Source organism: Colius striatus, chromosome 17 (assembly GCF_028858725.1).
Source record: "Colius striatus isolate bColStr4 chromosome 17, bColStr4.1.hap1, whole genome shotgun sequence".
NCBI lineage: Eukaryota > Metazoa > Chordata > Aves > Coliiformes > Coliidae > Colius > Colius striatus.
Genome location: NC_084775.1, coordinates 2,505,545 through 2,527,476, shown reverse-complemented (window position 1 = coordinate 2,527,476; position 21,932 = coordinate 2,505,545). Strand labels below are relative to the sequence as shown.

Sequence of the window (21,932 nt, the reverse complement as noted above, 5' to 3'; positions counted from 1 at the left end):
GTCTTAATATTAACTGTTTCTTACCTGTCTTGTTCAGTATCAGGGTTCATAGAGCATACCCAGCTATCAGGGTAATTCTTTTCCACTGAACTCATCTGGAATGGGAGAGTCCTCCACTTCAGACATAAATCTGTTAAACAAACACTTTGCAAGTCAGAAATATCCAGCCTGAGCCACAAAATCATTTATTTCCATACTGCTTCTCAAGCCCACTTAACACCCAAGGACCACACCAATTTCCAAAGTATATCCAATGACAAAAGCCCTATAATCAAAAAAACCTTAAAGTGAGACAGCAACAGGGTATTCTGAGTCAATTCCTGCTTTATGCTCACAAAATGCTTGGAAGGAGATCTCAAATTTTATACACAGCATCCCTAACAAGAATATGATGAAGCCTGGCATCAACTATACTTACAGATCTCACACTCACTGCTGCAACCAGCACATATAAACCAAACTGAATAGCCAGTGCTGAAATCACTGCTCATCTCAGGCTGTCTCTTACAACACAAAGCAAGTCAGAGATTTATCCACAAAAGAAATAATTTATAATAATCTAAATAATCTGAAGCAGGAAGAGAGCTTTGGCTTCCTTAGCATTGCTGGCCTTCCAGGAAACCAGCAGCTTAAAAAACACCAAGTTTTGCCAAGGATATGCAAACATCCTCAAACCAGGCTCTGGAAGGATATCAACAGTAGAAAACAAGAATGAGAGAAATTTCTCTCTTCAATGGGAGGAACTTGGAAAGGACTGAGTAAACTCTCATAGCAGGAGAGTCTAACCAAAAATTCCACAGTTCTGGCCTCACCTTCCTTGCTACATCCTCATCCCCAAGTCCTGTGGAGAAAATGAGTTTGAGGGAGTTTGATGTTTCTTTACGAGACACAAGTGGTTGTGTTGAGATCAACCACACTCCAGTAAAGGCTTAGCCAGAGCTGTGTAGAGCTGCACAGAAAAGAACTTGCATTAAATCTGAAAGCTGACTGCAAACAGTCAGTGCTCACATCTAGTGATGACAGCAGGATGCTGCATCATGATACAATTACTTGGCCACTTTCCATTGCCTACAGAGAAGTTGCAGATCTATTCTAGTGTTGGGATGTGTGGCTTTGGCCAGTTCCAGTTCATATGACACTTCCAAGTCCATTCTCAACACTGCTGTGGCCACATCAGTCCTGTTCTGTAATGGCTCCTGAAGGACATCACAGTTACTATACTGTGCTGGAAAGGAACCTCATGCCAAGATGTCTAAGTGTATTATCCAGTGCAGACAGAGGCAACTCACAGAAGGAGACATCCTTCTATCCTAGAAGGGGATAACTACAGCAAAGTTCATCTCAAATCTCCTACTCCTTTAGCTGCTCCCCAGCTGTCCCTCCCTTCTCCAGGCCTCCCAGCGTTGGACGCACCGCACTGGATGGTGGTGGGGATCTCCATGGCTCTCCGGCGTCTGTAGCGCAGCTCACTAGATGGGGGCTGGTTCCACTTTGCTGACAAATAACCAAATTCATCCCAGAACTTGATGATACCTCTTTGGGCTGGAAAACAAACAAGCCCCTGCTCAGTATAGAGTCAGCAGAACCAAGATCGCCACACACACTCTCGGCTGCCTTCCCCCTTAGCTGTCAGCTTTCAGCCCCGCCAAGTTTCCCCTTCCAGCCCCTGCTAACCGTGGAGCTTCTTTACCTATAGCAACATCCTTCCAATACTGTTCCAAGTGGTCTCCCATGGCCTTCAGCAAGTGCCGATACTCCTTGGCATCAGCAAAGTCTTGTTTATTATGGGTTGGCTCCAAAACCAAATAGGGCACATCCACCACTCCTACCACTCCACCACATGCCCTGGAAGAAGGACATCCAGTCACAAACAGCAGTGAATGATCAGGTTGTTGTTCAGAGAAACAATACTGAAAACAGCAGGTTACACACATACTCAGCCACCCACCCATTCCTGCAGCAGCAGGGGTTTGAGTTTATCAGCTTTCCAAGGCAGAGCCGAGGCAGCAGGCGGAGCAAGGTGGGCTCAACTATTTGTATTTGTTTTTCAGATCTGTCCTCCCTGTCCCTAGGACGAGGCACCATTGCCACCAGCATCCATCAGCCTCCAATACCATCACTGAGCACAAAGCATCATGCTGCTGCAGGCATGACTAAAATCTGTGTAGAGAACTCTCTTATCCAGGAGCCTGGGAAATAGTGGGCAATATTCTATAGAGTTTATTTCTCAGAATCCAAACCAAAGGTTGACAAAACGAAGGTGAAGAAGAACGGGTAATGTAGAACAAGGGTATTGCACAGTCTAAGTTATATGCAGGGAATGTGGCAGGCTTAAACAAAAAAGACTGCTGAAAAATCTCCAGGAACTCACATGCCACCCTCCAGCTGTGGGCCCACTTTCTCATACATCTTTATCAGTCGGCTGCAGTTATAAATGAACATGCCATCCAAGTTACGATGCTCAATATTCACACCAAAGATAAAGTTCAGCTCTTTGGGTTCTTTCAGTGCCCTGTGAGAGAATGAAACAGCTTCAGAGATGTTGAAAACAAAATCAATTATTTGCTGTCATCAGACAAAGGGTATGGAAATCCAAAACCTTTAAGCATTACGGGGTGGAGCATCTGCCTTGTGCTGAAAGGCTGAGCGAGCTGGGGCTCTGCAGCTTGGCGAAGAAGAGCCTGAGGGGTGACCTCATTCATGTTACAAATCCATCAAGGGTGGGTGTGAGGAGGCTGGAGCCAGGCTGTGCTCAGTGATGGCCAATGATAGGACAAGGGGCAACAGGTACAAGCTGGAACAGAAGAGGTTCCAAAGCAACACAAGGGAAAACTTCTTCCCTGTTGAGGTGAGGGAGCCCTGGCAGGGGCTGCCCAGATGGGCTGTGGAGGCTCCTTCTCTGGAGACATTCCAACCCCAGCTGGACAGTTCCTGTGTGCCCTGCTCTAGGTGGTGGTGCTCTGGCAGGGGGGTTGCACTGGATGAGCTTTGGAGGTCCCTTCCAGCCTTTGAGATTCCGTGATTCTGGGTTTCCTAACACCTGTGCTGTGGTCTGCTATCTCTAGGAAACACGAATCATTTGTTGCATGTGCATTACAACCAAACATCAACAAAATACAAAAGCTTTGCAATACAAGACATCAATTTAGGCTGGGCAGTATCTGTTCAGATAATTGAATTATTCACTTGGATGTGTTTTCTCCTCCAGGAATGGATTCTGGTTCTTATTTCAGATCTGCTTGTTCAAAAATGTTAAACAGTTAACTACTTTATGAAAGTATTGCTAGGTACAGACTGGTGCTCTTCAATGCTATTTGGGTTTGTATTTCCCAGATGTAGATCTCTGTGCTAGACAAACATGGAAATTCAGATTTTTATACAAAACTACAATGTTGATGTACAGAAGGGGTTGGACTGGATGATCTCTAAAGGTCCCTTCCAACCCTACCATTCTATGATTCTATGTTGGGAAAGTTCTCCTAAAACCAGGTTTCCAATGCTATTACTGACAGTTTGAAAGCTGGAAGATACCAAACACAGCCCAAGCAGAGGGCTTTTTCTGGAAATGACAAGATACCTTGACTTTTTTACTTGTTTTCTACTTTATAATCTATGCAGTATATGACTTCAACAAAAGTTGGACTTAAGTATCTTTGTGAGCACACAGATTTCTGAACCTAAATCTCTGATTACCAGGAATTTTACCTCCTGCAATGCAAAAAGCCTCCAGATCTGTCTGCATCATAAATCCAACCAAATCCCTCTGTGACACAAACTATTGCTCTTTAACAGACTACATTAAGCAGGTCCCACATCTGAAATCCATGCTGAGGATCTTTCATGATGAGGATCCTCAGTTTCAAGCAGAAGGGATCATCAAACGTGAGGTCCAAACTTGTAACTACTGCAAGACATACCCATTCCTAGAACTTCTGACCTCCCTTGTTTTACACCTCCCATCAAATTCTTAGCAGTTCTATGCTTTATCCCTATCAGGAATTTGACTTCTTAAGTGATTAACTGAATATAGTGGCATTCTTGACAACCATCTGTTGACGGTCTATTGGTATCAGATATTCAAAGAACGTGAGCTGTGCATGCATGAGCCTGACCAGTGACAGCCTGCAGATGTAAGATGTCTGTCTGAATGGCCAAACATCTCAAAATTAATCCCTGACATAGATTCACTTCATGCTTGTGTTCTGTTTAAAGCCCACACAGATGTACAGGTACCCTGGAACACACTTTCCTTTAAAACACAGGACTCTCAAATACATCACCAGGAAAATACCTGGAAGAGCAGCTTTCAGTCATTTCAAACCTAAACCTTTGCCAAGAGGTGTCTGGAACCCTGCCTTCACAGAAGCTGTGCTAGAATGTTACCTTCTTGGTCTCAGATGGGCAACTGATTTGAGAGCCTGAGTAAGTGTGGCAAACACCCATCTCAGGGATCCTTTTTCTATCTCTAACTTCTGGAAAAGGATATAGAGCTTTAAATTTCAAGTAACAACGTGTGGTTACCTACAAAACAGGAAGGGCATCTCCTCCTTTTTATCAGAGAGGACAGAAGTCAAATTATCATCCAAACCATGGAATTCAGTGGTAGGCCACAAGCCTGGGATTTTATTGCCAGGACTTTTGTACCTGTCCTACCCACTGGATTTATAACCTGACCTTACACAGGCTTTGGAAACCAGAAAGCATTTTTTTCTTTGAAGCATCCAGTACCAGAGAAACAGCAGCAAACTGTCCTAGGGCATTCTGTGTAACTCGGGAGTTCTCTGAAAGGCTACAGAAATTGCTTTGCACAGAAGGTTTCTACACAATTTTCAGGAATTTCTTCTATTTTCTGGAAGAAGTACAAGATTATCACAAACAGCCTGACCCTCTGAACTGTGCCTCATCAGTGGTGACAAATGCAGGGACACCAGGAAAATCACAGGCCTGCCCAGAGCTGGCAGCAATCACCTGGGCCTGAGGCTGCACAGAGATCCAGACAAAAGGCCTTTTCCCCTCCTGTTGGCTACCTGTCATCTATCTTCCTCATCATCACATCATTGAGGCCTGACAGAGACAAACTTTGGAGCTATCCACAATTGCAGGATTCTTCCAAAGCAGCTGGTTTACATTTTGTGGCCTACAAACTTTCCTATAGTCAAACAGAAAGAACTGCTGAAGCAAACTGCAGCAGAAAATCTCTCACTTTTCAACTAGTCAGTAAAGAGCACTGAGAAGCTACTTTCAAATAAACTTGCACTATCCAAGTTCTTTGTTTCTTGTTCAGCTTTGTAAAAGGAAAAAGTAATTTGCCCATTGTCAGGAAAGTCAGAAGATCATTCACAGTTTTACTTTGTGCATTAATGTCATCACAACCAAGGACTAGAAGAGAAGCTGTACATGGAAAAGTACATGGAAGCTGAAGAAAACAGCTTCTCCCAAGAGCCTCAGCATTCTTCAGGTCACAGCTCTAGTGCTTTTAAATTAAAGCACCATTTGTATATTTATTTATTTATTGCATCTTCAGACACATTAAATCTATCTCTGGCAACAAGCTTGGGATAGTTCTGACCTAAGCAGACATGTAAACTAGCATGCAAAACTAGGTGGGAACAAAGACTTGGTATATACAAATCCCCGACTTTCTCAGACTCAGAACTTGTTTTAAGGGCATTTGTTTCTGGTTATGACTTAATTTGGGAAATGCCTATGGCAAATTTGCAAAAGAACTGTACACCAAGAGTGAAATCCCCCTGTGAATACATCAATAACAAAGTTAACTGCAACCAGAGCTAAGTTAGAACAATGTCTTGGGATTTCACAGCACTGACTCTTGCAGAACTTGGCAAATTCTTAGCAAACACCTCTACAACTCTGAAAGCCATTTCATTGTCACTTGCTAACAATTGTTTGCCTCCCTAAATCTCACCTGCAGATGAAAACAGATAAATGTAAAAAGCTCACATGAAAACCAGGTAAACATCTATAGGAAACAAGCCAAATCCAAAGATATCTTTTAGCAAGAGAGAAGGGAAGAGCAGAGGCAACCAGAAGAGCCAAATCAATCTTGGTTTCATGGCCAAGGTGCATAGGATGCCCACAGATACTTAAGCTTTGAGCTTAACTCCCCTTTCACTAACACAAGCAAAATAGAAGAGACATGTGAGCACATGAAGTGAACAGCCTGGGAAAAGCATAGCTTTGCAGCACCTTGCACTCACCGCTGCTTTGCATCCTTGATCCTTTTCTTGACATCAGCCTCCCAGCGCATGGTTATCGCTGCGTTCTGGACTTGACGCAGCATGACCTGCAAACAGGCATCACCCAGTAAAACAGCTGCTCTGGAAGGAATGAAATTAACTCACTGCCAGGATTTCCCACCCCCCACCCCCCTTCCAGAAGATCTGAGAAATGTTTGAAGTATAAAGAATCCACAAATGCTGGAGGGGAACAACCAGCACACTTTGCATTTAGGGCAGCACTTGCTGATGGGCTGTTTAAGCAGCTACACAGATGCTTGCAAGAAAATCTCTAAGGTAACCAAAATGGGCTCCTTCTTGCCCATTTTGCAGACTGGAGTGACATCGGCCTTTCTCCAGTCCTCAGTGGGTACCAGAGGCATGGGAAAACAGCCAGTATACTTGGATCCTGGTGTTTCAGTGAGATACCAATAGGAAGTACAGTGATTTTAAGCTCATGTCATACTTGCTGACCCGTCTGGAATCCCCACAAGCCTTCCTTCCACCCAGCACAGGGCTGGGTCTCAGCTTTGCCCCCATTGAGAGCCACAGCCCTGCTGGGAAGAAGCAAACAGCTCCTCTACAAAAGCCCCTGCCCAAATGCTTCAGAGCCAGCTGCATAGGCAGGGAATGGATGAAAAGTACCCAACTGTACTTCTGTTCAAATACCTCACAGTCCCCTGGCCTCTTCTGCAGAGGCTGACATCAGACAACGTGCCTGGGGGCTGAGGGTTGCCTTTGCACTCTGGATACACTGGAGCTTGTGGGCAAGGGAACATCAGCATGCTTCCCATTTGGGCAAGAAACCACACGTAGATGAAGCACATCCAGTGGTGATGAGACCAAAGAGCTGCCTGAACACTGCTGGCAACTCACCCCCAACTAAAGTCATCACCTGCTTAACTGAGTGCTTCGACTGTGCTGACCACCAGCATTGCTCCACAGCCAGCACTCTGAACCATCCCTCGGTGCCTAAAACATGAGCTGCTGCCAAAGCAGAGGCTCACCCTGGACTCCCGTGTGAGATCCCCTCCGAGGCGCAGCTCAAGGGCTCGGGCTTTACTCTCTGCCTCACGAGCCTTCTCCTCCGCTGAAACACACAGGGAAAAGGATGATGTCAACTGTTCAGTACAGGCAGCATTATCATTCATACAGGCATTCATCTGAGGAGATTCATTTCCAGAGAGCCTTTGCTGGACTGACATGTACCAGGGTACAAAGGTAACACAGAAAGGTACAAAATAAAAGCTGACATATGAGAAGGCACTACTGACATGCTGTCTTAAACTTGCTGAGAGGTCACAGTCGACACCAGCACAATAACAGGGCTAAACTCTGGAAAAGCATGTTTAAAGGAAGGGGCCATGAGGAAGTCAGCAAGGAACTGGAAAGTGTGAGGATGCAAGTGGTCTTGCCTCCTCTGCCCAAGGCATGAAGGCAGTGAAGGTCTCTCTCATAAAGCAAAGGCTGAGTTCAGGATTGAAAAAGAGTTACAAAGAGGCACTTTTACAGAGATGAAGGGAAAGGACTACTCTCAGAGATGCTTTTATCTTTTGACAGTTGCTAAATTTTGCCCAGAGAAAGACAAATCCATGCTACATACAAAACAGGACACAGTGTTCTGAAAACTCACCACTACACCATCTTCCCATGCACAAAGTTCACCACTTAAAAAGAAACTGCCCTTATTCACCTCTCTCCCAGACTACCAACAAGACTGCCTGGCAACAGGAACCCATCACCTTCAGATTGTTAAAGATACAGTCAATAAATCTCATTCTCAGCCAGGAGACCCCTTCCTAAAATTGAGACACAAGGTTCTTGGTAAATCAGCAACATGAACCTTGCATCTGCATGCTCTCCATCCAAAAGCACATTGACTACAACGCTCTCGCGTTCCCTTTCAGATCAGAAGCCTGTTCTGCTCACAGCTGTACAAGAAGTAGTGAGTAACCTTCCTTTGTATCCCACAGGCTATGAGGTCCACACAGGTAAACATGGACTGATAAGCAATGCCTTCTTTGGGAAGGGAAAGTTGGAGCTGCAGCTGCCACCTGCAAGCACCTGACTCGAGCACATGTACTGCAGGGGAGCAGCACAGCCACTGCCACAGTGCTCCTTGTGCTCGCTTCTGAGCATAGACATTTCTGAAAGAGGATGCAGTGACACCACAGCCTTCATGAACTGTAGAGATTTCTAACAGAAATGGACTGGTATAAACAAGGCATGAACAGAAATCTTGAAGTGAAAGACAACTAGAAGAAATTATACAGCAGAGCTTAAGAGTGGCATGTGCTGACAGGCACAGACACAATTTGAGTCATGATTTGGGCCACTACCTGTCATATCTGAGAAGTTATGGCAGTCTGGTGAAGTTCCCTCGCTGACTGGAAAAGGGGAAATATAACCCACATTTTGAAGAAGACCCAGGGAAGTACAGGTCAGTCAGTCTCACATCTGTGCCCGGTCACATCATGGAGCAGACTCTCCTGGAAATAAGGAGCTGATGGGTGACTGCCAACATAGCTTCACCAAGGGCAAATCCTGCCTGACAAATCTGGGGGATTTCTACAACAAGGTTACAGCACTGGTGGATAAGGGAAGAGCAATTGATGTCATCTACCTGGGCTTGTGCAATGCACTCACACTGTCCAGCACAACATCCTTGTCTCTAAATAGGAGATACGTGGATGTGATGGATGGAACACTCAGTAGTTGAGGAATTGGCTGGCTGGTTGCACTCAAAGAGCTGCAGTGAGCAGCTCGATGTCCCAGAGAAGTGAGGAGCGGTGCTGCTCAGGGGGTGGCACCAGGACTGCTGCTGTTTAAGCTCTTAAGCCATTTATACAACTCCATCTTGCTGCTTTGCTTTGGGCAGGGTCAAAATTGCCCTTAATAAATATGCATAAGCTGAACATGGCACCATCGTGTTCACATCTGACCCGCACACACGTGTCTACAGCAGCTCCTACACAAGAAGAGAGGACACCTGCCTCTGATTGACTTATGAAGCTGACTTCTGAAACCTACCAGAAGACACAGATCAGTGTGTTTTACAGCTTCCAGGTTTCCTCCTTTACTGTGGCAATTCCCAACCAGAGTTAGGGAGACCACTTTGTATTTCAATATGTGAAAATGTAATGAAGTTATATACTACATTTATCTGCTTATGTAACTGCTATGTGATGAATATCCAATAATGTCAAATGAGGTTTCTCCTGAGGACTGCAGGAATTAGTAGAAAAGGAAGACTAGATGGACAAAAAGTATGTCTTGAAGGGCAAAAAAACAGCAAACAAACAAAGCAGGACCCTTTTGTACACCCAGACCAATCACTTTACATTGTGACAGAACAAAAACCTACTTTTTAAACAACTGCCTCAATAGGGAAGGAGCAGGATAACAGACCAAAAGCTCATGATATGCAAAACATGGGAGCAGAAGTGGAGAGTGACAGGTGGCAGCTTAGCCAGGCTTCAGACAGCACACAGGCAGGCTCCAAGCTGTGATGTGGAGCTATGACTCCAAGGGTTATTCTGCACAAGTGGTCTCAGGACAATTTCTATTCCTTCCATTGCATCAAACTAAGTCATCTGTAGTTGCTGGAAGAACTAATTTCCCGAGCACCCGTAATAATCAGGGAAGCAAACAACTTTGGGTCATATCCAGCAAGTCAGCCTCCTTCAGTCCTTTTCTTTGTCACAGCAAAATGAGGATGCATGCACACCCCAAAGACTCACCTATCCTCGCCATGTGCTCTGCTTTCTTCACCTCTTGCTCTGCACGGGTCTTGAAGCGGTTTGAAGTGTATTTGTACATCCTGTGATGATCAAAACTTATTCATCAGCAAACTCAGTAGTAAGGTCAAACCAAGATACATTACTGTGTGAGAAAATAAAGCCTCCACATGCTACTCTACTCTTCTCAATAGAGAATAGGTGTCTGTATCAGGAGCTGGGCATTTGTAGGTGCACTTAGGCAAAAAATTTTTAAGTCAGTAGCTGCAACTGACAGTAGCTGGTGGAGGTGACACACATCCATATTCCTGGAGGAAACCCCAAGGATTAGAGGAGTAACTTCTTCAGAAGCAGAAAGGAGAAGTGCATACATATGGAAAGCTTCTCAAAAACCTTCCATTACAATCCTTTCTCCTACAAAGAACTGTCCACAGGTGCAGTCTGATAGTGCCCATCTCCACAAAGGGCTAGCTCAAAGTCTCTAAGTGGCAGAGCAAATCTCTGAATGGAACTTCAAGTTTCAGCTCTGAAGTTTCAGGAAATTTCTGTACACCACATATCTGACTCACAACCTTGCAAACTGTGCCTGAGTTGCAGTGGCTTATTTCCCATTCCCTAGATTCCAACATATCAAATACAGATCACAATCTGAGTGACTATTGCAGAGTGAGAGAGGCAGGTGTACATAAGAAGCAGAAGTTTGTGAGCATGTGTTACCTCTATGCAGAGACACATAATTGGGGAAGAGATGACACCAAGAAGGGTGATCAGAGTCTGCAGGAACTCAAATCAATAAAAGACAAATGTTTTGGGAGGTACTGAGAGAAAAATTCAATCCAAAACAACTTGCTTAAGGAAAAAGAAACCACTCCAGCATTTAGCCCCAGCAAAAGTCACTAGAAATGCTGCTTTTACAGAGAGGTGGAAACACTAAGGCTTGACCCATCAGCTCATGAACACAGGAAGAACCACATTTAGATTCCAATGAGAGACAAGATTCCCCAAATGGCAGATCATCTATCAGGATCCATGAGAAGTCACCCTGCATGGATGAAAAGTCTCATGTGGGTATGTTTCTGAGGGTGAGCATCCATGGATGTTGATACTGATTGTCAGAAACCAACTGACCAACTGAAGTCTCGCCAACAGAAACCCCTTGTTCCCAAATCCAGAAGATTCACACCACTTCAATACATTTCTGCACTTCCTAAACTTATTTGCTGATATTCATAAGGATATCCTCACTGGGGAGAAAGCAGGCAGGCACTAACCCTTCCAGAAATCACCCAATAACCACATCAAGAGATGCAGAGTCAGGTTTTAGGTGGTGTTATCTCCTCAAATCTACTTCAGGGTGATTAAAGCTAGCTGAGGAAAGAGAACACATTCTGAAATCCAGACTGCTTTCAACATCTACATCCCACCTAACTTTCCTGAGGCAAAAAGACAAAAGGAAGACATAAAAAAAGGAAGATAAGCAAAGTGAAGCTGAATTATCTCAACACAGCCAGCTGGTGAGGCAGGACAGCCACTCCTCTGCAACAGTGTGCAGTGTGAGCAACTGCAGCACATCCCAGACAGGCACTGAGAGACATCACTGTGCCTGCCCTCCTGTTTCATTTTCTTTTCCAACACCAAGAGACTTTGGTCACAGTCAGGGAAGCCTCTATTCAAATGGTCTGGAACAAGCCTACGTAGCAAAGACACGTGGAAATAGGTGAGACAGACAAGAAGTCTGCAAGATCCAATTGTAAAAACACATTCTCCCAGCTTCAAGATGTTCATTCCAACTGCCTTGGTCTGCCCTGGTGAAGGGGTGTCCTTGCATAGGGTCTGACTACTTCCATCTCCATGGTCTGTGCTGCTAAACAAGCTGAAACAGTTACTGCGAGAGGGAACAGATGAAAGGAGACACCAGCCATTCCCAAGACAGATGATGCTGTGGTTATCAGACCTGCAAACGTTGGTGGAGAATGTGCACAAAAGCAGCCTGCTCCTGCCACTGGGACAGTACAGGCTCCAGAAAGGCACGGAGAAGCCTCTACCCAAACATGGCTTCCAGAAAGGGCAGATGACACAAAGCAAACAAAGGCCTTGCTTGGGACCCAAGTTGTTATTCCTGATGAAGAACAGTGCAAGGGCTGCAAAACCTTCGTCTTCAGTAAAAGCACTTAAATACCCTGGAGTCCACAATGGATTTGCATTCCTTGTTCTCTAACACCAGTATATGTACAAGCTTTTCCTCCAGACATGAAGACAACCTGACTTACAGCCCTTCTGTAGGAGCAGAGCCACCACCTCATTTCCCAAAAGGAAAGAGAAACAAGCCAATGGCTGTCCAACGTAAGGCATGAAAGCATTACTTCAAACCAGAAGACACCTAGCCCAAACTTCACCAAGAGGTGTGCAAAAAGACCACAATCACTAGTCATTTGGCAGCTCACCATCAGGAAAATGACCCACCCTTCACATGTCAGGCTGGTTTGTAACAGACTTTCTTATAAAAGCAGCGATATGGATGGACAGAGGTGTCTCCACAGTGAGAGAATGGCATTCCTTTGCTGGAGTCCACTGACCTCTATCAGGAGAATGTGAATAAAATTAACACCCATTTAGGCTCAGGCATCATGACACTTCCCCAAAGACTAGTAAAGAGCCTTTAAGTACATGTCCTGGTTTTGACTGAGATAGAGTTTATTTTGTCCCTAGTAGCTCCTACAGGGCTGTGTTTGGAATTTAGTGTGAGAGTAATGTTGATAACACACTGACGTTTTAGTTGTTGCTACAGTAGCACTCACCCTAAGAGAAGGGCTTTTCAGTTTCCCATGCTCTGCCACCAAGGAAGTGCCCATGAAGCTGAGAGGGAGCATGGTCAGGACAGCTGACTCAAACTAGCCAAAGGGCTACTTCCATACCACAGAACATCAGGCCCAGTAAAGAAATGAAGGGGAATTGGCAGGGAGGGGTGGGTCACTGCTCAGTGAGGCTCTGGGCATCAGTCAGTGAGTGGTGAGCAATTGCATTGTGCATCACTTGCATTTCTTGGGTTTTGTTTCTCTTTTTGTTATATTCCTTTTCGTTACAATCATTATTGTATTTTATTATTATTGCTATTAGACTTCAGTTTAGTCATTACATTGTTCTTAGCTCAGGGGTTCTGTTTCCTTTTCTGATTCTCCTCCCCATCTCACTAGCAGGGGAAGGGGGGAGTGAGCAAGTGGTGCACATGTGCTATGGAAACCACCACAACCCACAAACCAATCCACAAATACCCCACAAAATTACTACTGTTTTATTCAGACAAATGATGTTATGCTATCTAGCATGCAGCCTGTGTGCTCCCAGGGTAGAACACTATTGCCTCAAGCAGACTTGAACACATGTTTTCCTTTCTCCTCCCATGTTTACAACCTTTTCTAGTCTCTGTTAAGCCAAGTGGCTGTTAAACATGCCTCAGTTCACATCTTTTTTTTTAGGGGATTTTGGAAGGAAGACAGGGAAAAGTATTTCCCAATCTGTATGCAAACCTAGATGAGCTACCTATAAGTCAGTTCTCAAAGTAACTGTTTCAAAGTGCTCAGTCTAGTTTCTTTTCAGTAATAATTCTAACACCCTCTGCATGTATTTCCTTTTCCTACTTAAAAACAGTTGTCCAATAGTTCTGTTTAGAGATATTTTGAACAACCATTATCTTAACTTCTTTGTTTGCTCTGAAAGGGAGCCAAACTGCATAAATTATTCATGCAGTTTTCAAGGGCTGATGATTTTCCACTATCCACCTTGTTTTCCATGATGTCAGTACTACACACCATTCTCTAATGAATTATTTCTGTGGCTTTCACAGGGAATTATGCACACACATCTCCAGGATACACCTGGAGGGAAAAACACTAAACCTTTTCTGTAAGCAAACTCCAAAAGGTCCCACACATCTGCAGACTTTGGGTCCAACACCTACCTTGGCTTGTACAGGCAGCATGAAAGTCGTTTGGTTTGTACTTTGTGTCCATTTATGAAGATCCTCATTCTGGGATCAATATAAAGCACAGCAGCATAGGCACGGAAGGAGTGGCGCTCAGGCTTTCTGCAAGAGAGGGATGCTTACAGAGACTGAGCAGTTTGTTCAGCATGTCCTTGTGGGACTACCAGCAGACATTCTCCCAGTCTGGTCCATGTAGCCCAAGATGACTCCACTGATTCACCCTGGGAATAATCTGTGCCTCTTCAGTCACAAAGTGCTCATCTTGGAGTCTCTTTCAGTCCACATTCTGCTTCCTCTTGCCTCCGTGTTTTTTCCCCTTCATTCCCCTCCACTAAAAAGAGCCATAACATACTGCTGTCACAGTTTCTCTCCTCTATCCAAACTAAAGGAACAGGTTTCTCCGTGGGCAAATCTTGTAAGATTCTAATTTCCCAATAAACTGTTACCCAGGAGCCAAGCAACCAACTGAAGCATCTCCCTGCACTGCTCTGGGCTACCTCTGATGTAGCTACGGCAGGATTCACATCTCAGGCAGCTGTAACTGTTAGCTCAGCTCAGAGCCATCTACTGCAAAACATGCCAAAGAGATAACCTTCAGCAAGAAAAAAAAAGGTAAAAGCAAAGGTAAATGTGTTTTAAACTACCATGCAGCTACGTGAAGTGAGGCTTTTCTTTCAGATATTTTCCTGCCTGTCTTCTACTGAGATGTACATTTGATATTCTTTAGCTTGAAAATGATGTTTTGAATGCAGCTGGATAGTAAATGGATAGAACATTTAACATTAAGCATGCACTCCACTCACTCTTTGGTTAGTCAGGAGCATGCTCCAACAGAAACCACACTGATCAAACACAAAAATGGCATCACAAGGTCAGGAGGAAGAAGCTCCTTCTAGTGAACAGTGGTAATCACAAAAGCTCACCAGCAGGCATTAAAGAAACTGAGAAGTACAAGATCCCTGGAGGTCCCCAAGGAGTTTGTTGCATCTGTGTACTCAATACCATCAAGCTAAGACATAGAGGGCTAGGTTTACAGTGTTTGAAACTATTTCTACAGGAAACACAAGCACTTCAGGGAAGAAACATGTCACCTCAGAAAAAAGGTAAAGCTGGCTAGGTGTGCCTGGGGAGTTCTGGCATTTCTTCAAGCCAGAACTGTGCTCAGTTCTGCACAGTTTTTCCTTTTGATGCTCTAAGTGGACAACTCAGCAAATACTCATCTCTGCCCAAACGGGGCCCTCTGCACTTCCAGCTGCCCCCTGAACACATCTTCCCTCCTCTGCAACGAAGCCCAGCAGCTGCCTGTGCTCCCATAAAGACGTGGTCACACACCCCACCTCAGCCGCCTCTGCTGTTCAGCACAGATGCTGTGCAGCACCTGGACATCAGTTCAGGCACAATGAACACCAGTTTGAGAGCAGCGTGGACTCACCACCAGCTGTCATTCTGACAAAGATGGTTTTGATGAGTGTAGAAAACTGAACCTATAGCTTTGGGCTCCTTTGTTCTGAGGTGCCTAAAGAAGCGCATGGAGTTTGTTGCTTTGACGGAGCTGAGACAGGCCAACACTGGCATTCACACCAAACACACAGCCATAACGCCTGTGGGCATTTACACACATGAATCCAAACTGCCAAAGAACATATCAAAGATCTTCTCGATTCTCCAGTTCACCACAGAAAAAGAAGCTTCTAAAAAACACATGTACACAGTATATGGCCAAATCCTACGCAGAATCAGATCAGAGCCCAAAGGCTTGTAAGACCCATCACACTCACGTTCCCTCTGGGGATGTTTCCGCCATCTGAATGTCACGGGGGTCAGAAGTCACATCCAGCTCTGGCTCTCCATTATCCATTAGTTTGAGGTTGAAGATGATCACCAGAGTGCCTGAGCAAGTGATAAGTTGATCAGGAGGATCCCAGTCAAACCCAAACACCTTGCCTGTGATCAGCAGCATCCATACGTACCGTTCTCACCACGAATCTTATTAAACTGCTCCATCACTTCCTGCTCTGATTTGAATGGAGAATACTTGTAAATTAGCTCAGTCTCAATAGCAAACTTCTCCATGTTGTCAGCCACAGGCTCCCGGCTTCGTGCGTTCCAGGTGGGCAGGGGAACGATGACCTGCAAATCACACCAAGAGTGACTCTGGCTCACCCACTCCAGTCAGCCCCTTCTGTGCATCACAGCCTTCCAATTGTCCCATAAGTCAATGCAAGAGTCCTTCCCAGCCCTTCACTGGTTAGCACGTCTGTCAAATGCTCAAGGACCACTCTTTGCCAGCCTCTGAGTTGACTTCCTACAACACCCAGTCTCAGACTGAGTAACTCCAAAGTAACCTGTATGGTACTGGCTACTCACTCCCAATGTCTTTTTTCCCCTGCTAACAAATTTTGTAATATTAAAAAAACCCACCTTTGCTGCTTTAGAAGTGTCAGCCCCTGTGCTTAACTCTAGAGCTCAAATATCCTTCACTCATATTTATCCTGGTCTTACTCTCTTATTTGTATAAGATTCTAGCAAGGTTATTGGTGTTTTCTGACAGTCAGAACAGAAATACAGATATAATATATAGTCTGCAGGTGCCTAGCAAGGACAGCAAATCCTGCCCTCACGTTAGAATGGAGGTCAAGCAAAAATTTCTGGCTCCAGATTCACTGTAGGAGGTAAATCACTCTTCCCAACTTTCTTCAGTCACCAGCAAACATTGCTCCCTCTGCAGCTTCTTTGTAGAAGCTCCCTCCACAACCACAGTGAAAAAGGCTTTCTTAGATACTACCCCAAATGGCAAATTTTACCATTTCCATTATTGGCCTTGCCTGAAAAATGTTTGAGCATAGAAGTACTGTCTGGATCAGTCTTAAGAGCCTGGATACTCTTAGGAGTGTATCTTAAGATACACAAGTTCTCAACAGCAAAAATGATGATTGTTCAAAAAGATCAGAAAGAAGAGAATTGTCTGGAATTTATGACCTGTGGGCAGCAACTTCAGTCACACCTTTAGCTCTCCTCAGGAAATCAAATTTGAGCAATTAAACTAAATATCTCTCAAACTCAGATGTTGTGGGCGAAGGAAAATGCAAGAAATCTGGGCACATCCTGATCTCAGCACAATCAACTTGAAGCAATTGAAACAAATCCTTCAAACTTGCTGTAGTTCAGAGAGATCTCTCAAATAGAATTAAAACCAAAAGGAAAGAAATCTTCAATGACTTTGCAGGGCTCCTACAAGCACATCACCAAGAGAAAACCATACACTGATACGACCAGAATGGCAACCAATGCTGATACAGATTGTCCTCCTGTCAGAGCTGGGCAAGTTCAGATGAGACAGAGTTCACTGTTCATTACAACAAAGCACATGCAAACCTCATCGATGCCTTCTTCCTCGTGGAACGTCCGTGACAGCAGGAGGCAAGTCATGGTGTTGGCTTTCTTTGTGAACAGAATAAAATCCTTCCCAATCCGCATGGAGCCCCTGGGGACAGATTTCAGCCTGCATGTCACACCTGGTGCACAACAGTTTCTAGGAAGCACACCATATTACTGAGTTTACTTTCCATTATGTCCAATTATGAGATGCCAAAACTAGGTAAGGCAGAAGGTTAATCAGCAACTCTAATCATCCCCATTCCTTTCAAAAGGCATCTCCATCTGGACATTTTTATAACATTTCAAAACATTGAACACTAGTCACAATTCAGAGGTGCAGAAGTTTAGTCTAGAGGAGACTGAGGGGTGATCTCATTAATACTGACAAGTATCTAAATGGTGGGTGTCGGGAGGTTGGGGCAGCACTGTTGTATCCAGTGACAGGACAAGGGGTGATGGGATGAAGCTGGAACACAAAAACTTCCACTGAAATATAAAGAAAAACTGTTACAGTGTTTCAGGGAGGGAGCCCTGGCCCAGGCTGCCCAGGGAGGGTGTGGAGGCTCCTTCTCAGGAGGTCTTCAAAACCCACCTGGACACATTCCTGTGTGACCTGATCTAGGTGGGGCCTGCTTTGGCAGGGGAATTGGACTGGATGATGTCTAAAGGTCCCTTCTGTGCAGTGCAATGCAGCTTTCCAAGTCCATGTTATGTAGAAAGTTTAAAAGAAATACATCTCTTTTTTTTTGTTACATCTAAAAGGGGTGATTTAGGTAAGATGTGACCAAAACCTTCCAATAGATTCAATGTGAGAAAGCAAACGCACAGATCATTTCACTGTACACAAAATGAATAGCATCAGACAAGTTTCTGAGAGATAGACTATTTCCTAGTGGCTGTCTCTAAAGACTCACTGACACTTCAGCTAATGCAATTTAGCAGCCAGTTATCACAAAATGGGACAGTCTCATCTTTCTTCTCATTCTCCTATCCCCAATAGTGCCATCCCCATCTTCTCTTTTACTTCTACCACCCAACTCATCCAAAAAACATTAATAGAGAAAAATTTACACTGCATCAAAGGAAGGATTAGTCTCTGTCAGTTCAGCTCTCTTCAGGTTGGCTTAATATAATACCAAAGCCCACTCCATGCATGTTTAGGCTTCAGTCTGCGTTTCTCAGCTGTAATATAGTATGTCTCTTGCTCAAGCTTAAGGAACAGGACAGACACCTGTCCTGAAGTGCACAGGAATGATTTGGGATCTGTCCTACACTGAAGATGGATCGACAGTATCTTAACATCCCTTAAATCTCCTTTCTTCCCTGCCCCCTAGACTTCCCCAGAAGGATGCTTTTGTGGTTTAAGCCCAGGCAGCAGCTCAGCACCATGCAGCCACTCACTCACCTACCCCTGCTATGCTTTCTCCTGCAGTGGGGAAGAGAAAAGGTAAAAAAAAAATACAGCTCATGGGTTGAAATAAGACCAGTTAAATAGCTAAAATGAAATAAAACAGAATAATTACTATTCTAAAAACAATAATAGTAATGAAAATAAATGGAAAGAGGAATCCAAGGACATAAAGAACAAAAGCAGATGCACATTGCAACTGCTCAACAACCACTGACTCATGTCTGAGCAGAGATCCTCCCTGACAGCTCCCCCCAGTTCCTACACTGGGCATGACATCCTCTGGAATGGAATAGCCCTGTGGCTAGCTGGGGTCAGTTGTCCTGGCCACACTCCCTCCCAGCTTCTTGGGCATCCCCAGTCCACTCTCTGGCAAAGAAGGGGGAGAAGTAGGAAATGCTGTGACACTGTGCAAAGCCTGGCTCAGAAAGACCCAACACATTCCTGTGTTATCAGCATTCTTTTCAGTGTAACCCAAAACACAGCCCTGTACCAGCTACCAGGAAGAAAAATAATTCTATTGCAGTCAAAACCAGGGCAGATGCATGTAAATAATCTAGCCATGTGGAACAGCCTCAAGCAGAACAACGATCAGAGTAAGCCATAAAAGCCCTCTAACTTTCCCAAAGATATCAGCTCACCACAGTAAACACTCTTCTTTTTCCTAGACAATCCCTTCCAACCAGTAAGATTTCCTTCCTGTCCCTGTTCCTCTGTAACTTAACCCCACTTCTCCCCTCATTCCCCTTCTCTTCCATGCATATGTTAGATTTAAGAAAAAAGTAAAAAGTTTAAAGTCCACCTGATCTGCATCAGACAACTTTCCTAGTGAGAGGCTGCAGCACTCTTTTGCTCCAATTTTACTATCTGCCTGCCACAGTCATTTAAGTTTTTGTTTCCTGCTCCTTCCTGGTTTTTTTTTTCCTTCAGCTCGAATCTGTATCCTCTGCACCACACAAACAATGGCAGAACAGCTTTGGACAGACTTCTCTGTCACTGTAGAACTACAGTTGATGTTCATAGATGGGATCTTTGTTAGATTTCATCTGTGTTTTTTTTCACCTCAAAACAATACACCTCCAAGTAAAATGCACATTTTCTACCTCAACTCTAACCTCCCCAAGCTGAGGAGGCTGGCTTTTGTTGTACCTACGATTTCAATCCATTCCCATACTGTCCAATTTGAGTGGACTCAGGTGATCTCTTGGCCGATTTCCCAAACTGTGTAACACTGGCAGCTTCATCTGGAACGAGAGACAAGGAACAAAAGAAGTTTGTTTTAATATGCACACACACACACATCTCTTTTAGATACATATTCATTACTGTAAGCAGCACAGAGAGACTATAGCATGGAAGAGGTCAGAAGCCCAGGACAAAGTCTCATCCTGAAGCTCTATCACACAGCCCTATAAGAGACATAGTGCTCAATGGTATTTGTTATCAAAAACTGTGCACAGATGCCATTACACTGACAGAAACAGTTTTCAGTTTCAGACTAGTCCCACGTCCAATCTAAACTGCACAAAGATGTTTTTACATCCACCAGATGATCTGTTGTGTCCACCACAATCACCAACATGCTCCGAACCCAAACATTCCCTGGGACGCTGCAGCTCTGCTGTACTGTGTGTACTCAAACCCACTGGCACTAGAGCATAAGCCAGTGCTATAAAAAAGCTCCTGAATTCAGAATAAGCCTTATTTTTTCTTCATGGGGTTGAACCGAACACTTAATTAATGCACTAGTAAGACAAAAGCTTATTTTCAGAGCAGATTGCTGAACTACTGACTAGCAGGACAGCTGTGGGTGAAAAGGCTCTAAGTACTAGGAAGTACCCAGTGATTAATGGAGTATTTTATTAGCCCAGGACAAAATGAAAGGACATGATGGCTTTACAGCTGAGACGGTCTGTCATTTTTAGTTCAAGCCTTTCTCAAGGGATAAGGCCTTTTAACATCATCCCCAGGACAGAACAATTCCTATCCCCTCCCCCGAAGAGATAGCAATCATTTCACATAGAATTTACTTGCAGAAATGAAATGCAATTCCAGACACAAGGAACACAAAGTGCCTTAACAGGAAGGCCAACAACAATTACAGCCCTCAAATGCGTACACAGGCTGTGAGGGAGCACAGGACATCACTCACCCCACCAGCCAGCTACACACAGGCTGAGCCCACAGACAAGCTGGATTTAGGCATGCAGGAGACCTATCCAGGTCCACCAGTACTGACAGTGAGTTCTTACAGAAAGATGTTTAGTACCAACATCCTTGGTCTAACACAAAATCACTGTGCTGGGTGGTGTCAGAATGCCATTTTCCATTGAAATGACATTCAGATGTAAAGCCAGAAATTACAAGGTGAAAATACAGGACTGAAACTGTGTGAGCACCTTGCTGCCTTGATTCACTGTGTTCATAACAGAGATACACAGCTATTTCAAAACCAGCTTTTGACTTGCTGAGAGTACCTCTTCCCTTCCTTCAGCCTACTACAGTATTTTTCTAGCCAAAGAAAGAAAATGTTAGATTATCTCATGTTTCAGTTCTGGCTAAGGATATTGACAATTATTGTTACTATTATTCTTATTACTATTAATGTGTTAGCTTTAAAGCCTGGTCAGAAAGAGGGGATACTCCAAGAAGGGAAGGCTACTGGAACCCTTTTGCTATACAAAATGTTCTGTCAACAGCTGGTGGGTTTTTTTAAAAAAAAAAGCTTTGAGAAGCCTAAAAAGGGTAAAGAGCAACAGCCCAAAGCATTTCCTCTCTCAGAAAAGGTGACCATATGGTTTATCATTCAATGCTGATGTACAAAACCACCCTATAAAGACTCTTCTTTCTGGGTGGAGGGATGAAGATAATGCCAAGCTGAGATGGCTGTTGGGAGTGATGGAGCATCTCTCTGCCCCAGGCAGCTGTCTCTTGGACAGATTTGATCTATTCCTTCTCCCAAGAATTAAGGTACAAATGAATATTTTTTTTTAGCTTTTTTGAGCAAAGGTTCTGGAGAGAGTTTCACTTAAAGCTATTTTAGTCTCACTGTTTTCATTTTGTCACGTCTCGGAGTTATTGGATTTTAAAAAAACAAAAAACAAACTCCCTGGCAACAAAAAGGGGGTGAGGTGACCTCTGCCAAACACACCACAGCAAAAGCAATCCGAGGAGCTTGCTCAAGATGGCAC

The 21,932-nt window shown here is 44.3% G+C and overlaps 1 protein-coding gene across 2 annotated transcripts in view; it reads right to left on the bottom strand.

The window, feature by feature from the left end:
* Positions 1-21,932, bottom strand: part of MORC2 (MORC family CW-type zinc finger 2) — a 49,112-nt gene that overhangs the window by 11,307 nt on the left and 15,873 nt on the right. Inside the window, exons 5-16 of one of the 2 annotated variants that reach the window (XM_062009658.1) lie at positions 19,895-19,985; positions 17,331-17,439; positions 15,926-16,085; positions 15,734-15,845; positions 13,932-14,057; positions 9,977-10,056; positions 7,244-7,326; positions 6,219-6,304; positions 2,372-2,512; positions 1,691-1,845; positions 1,414-1,542; positions 25-130 (exon numbers count right to left, since the gene is read on the bottom strand). In XM_062009658.1, coding sequence (XP_061865642.1) covers positions 25-130; positions 1,414-1,542; positions 1,691-1,845; positions 2,372-2,512; positions 6,219-6,304; positions 7,244-7,326; positions 9,977-10,056; positions 13,932-14,057; positions 15,734-15,845; positions 15,926-16,085; positions 17,331-17,439; positions 19,895-19,985 — 1,378 coding nt within the window. Of the gene's footprint in view, positions 1-24; positions 131-1,413; positions 1,543-1,690; positions 1,846-2,371; positions 2,513-6,218; positions 6,305-7,243; positions 7,327-9,976; positions 10,057-13,931; positions 14,058-15,733; positions 15,846-15,925; positions 16,086-17,330; positions 17,440-19,890; positions 19,986-21,932 lie in introns of those variants that run through there. The other variant, XM_062009659.1, reaches the window with a different exon arrangement.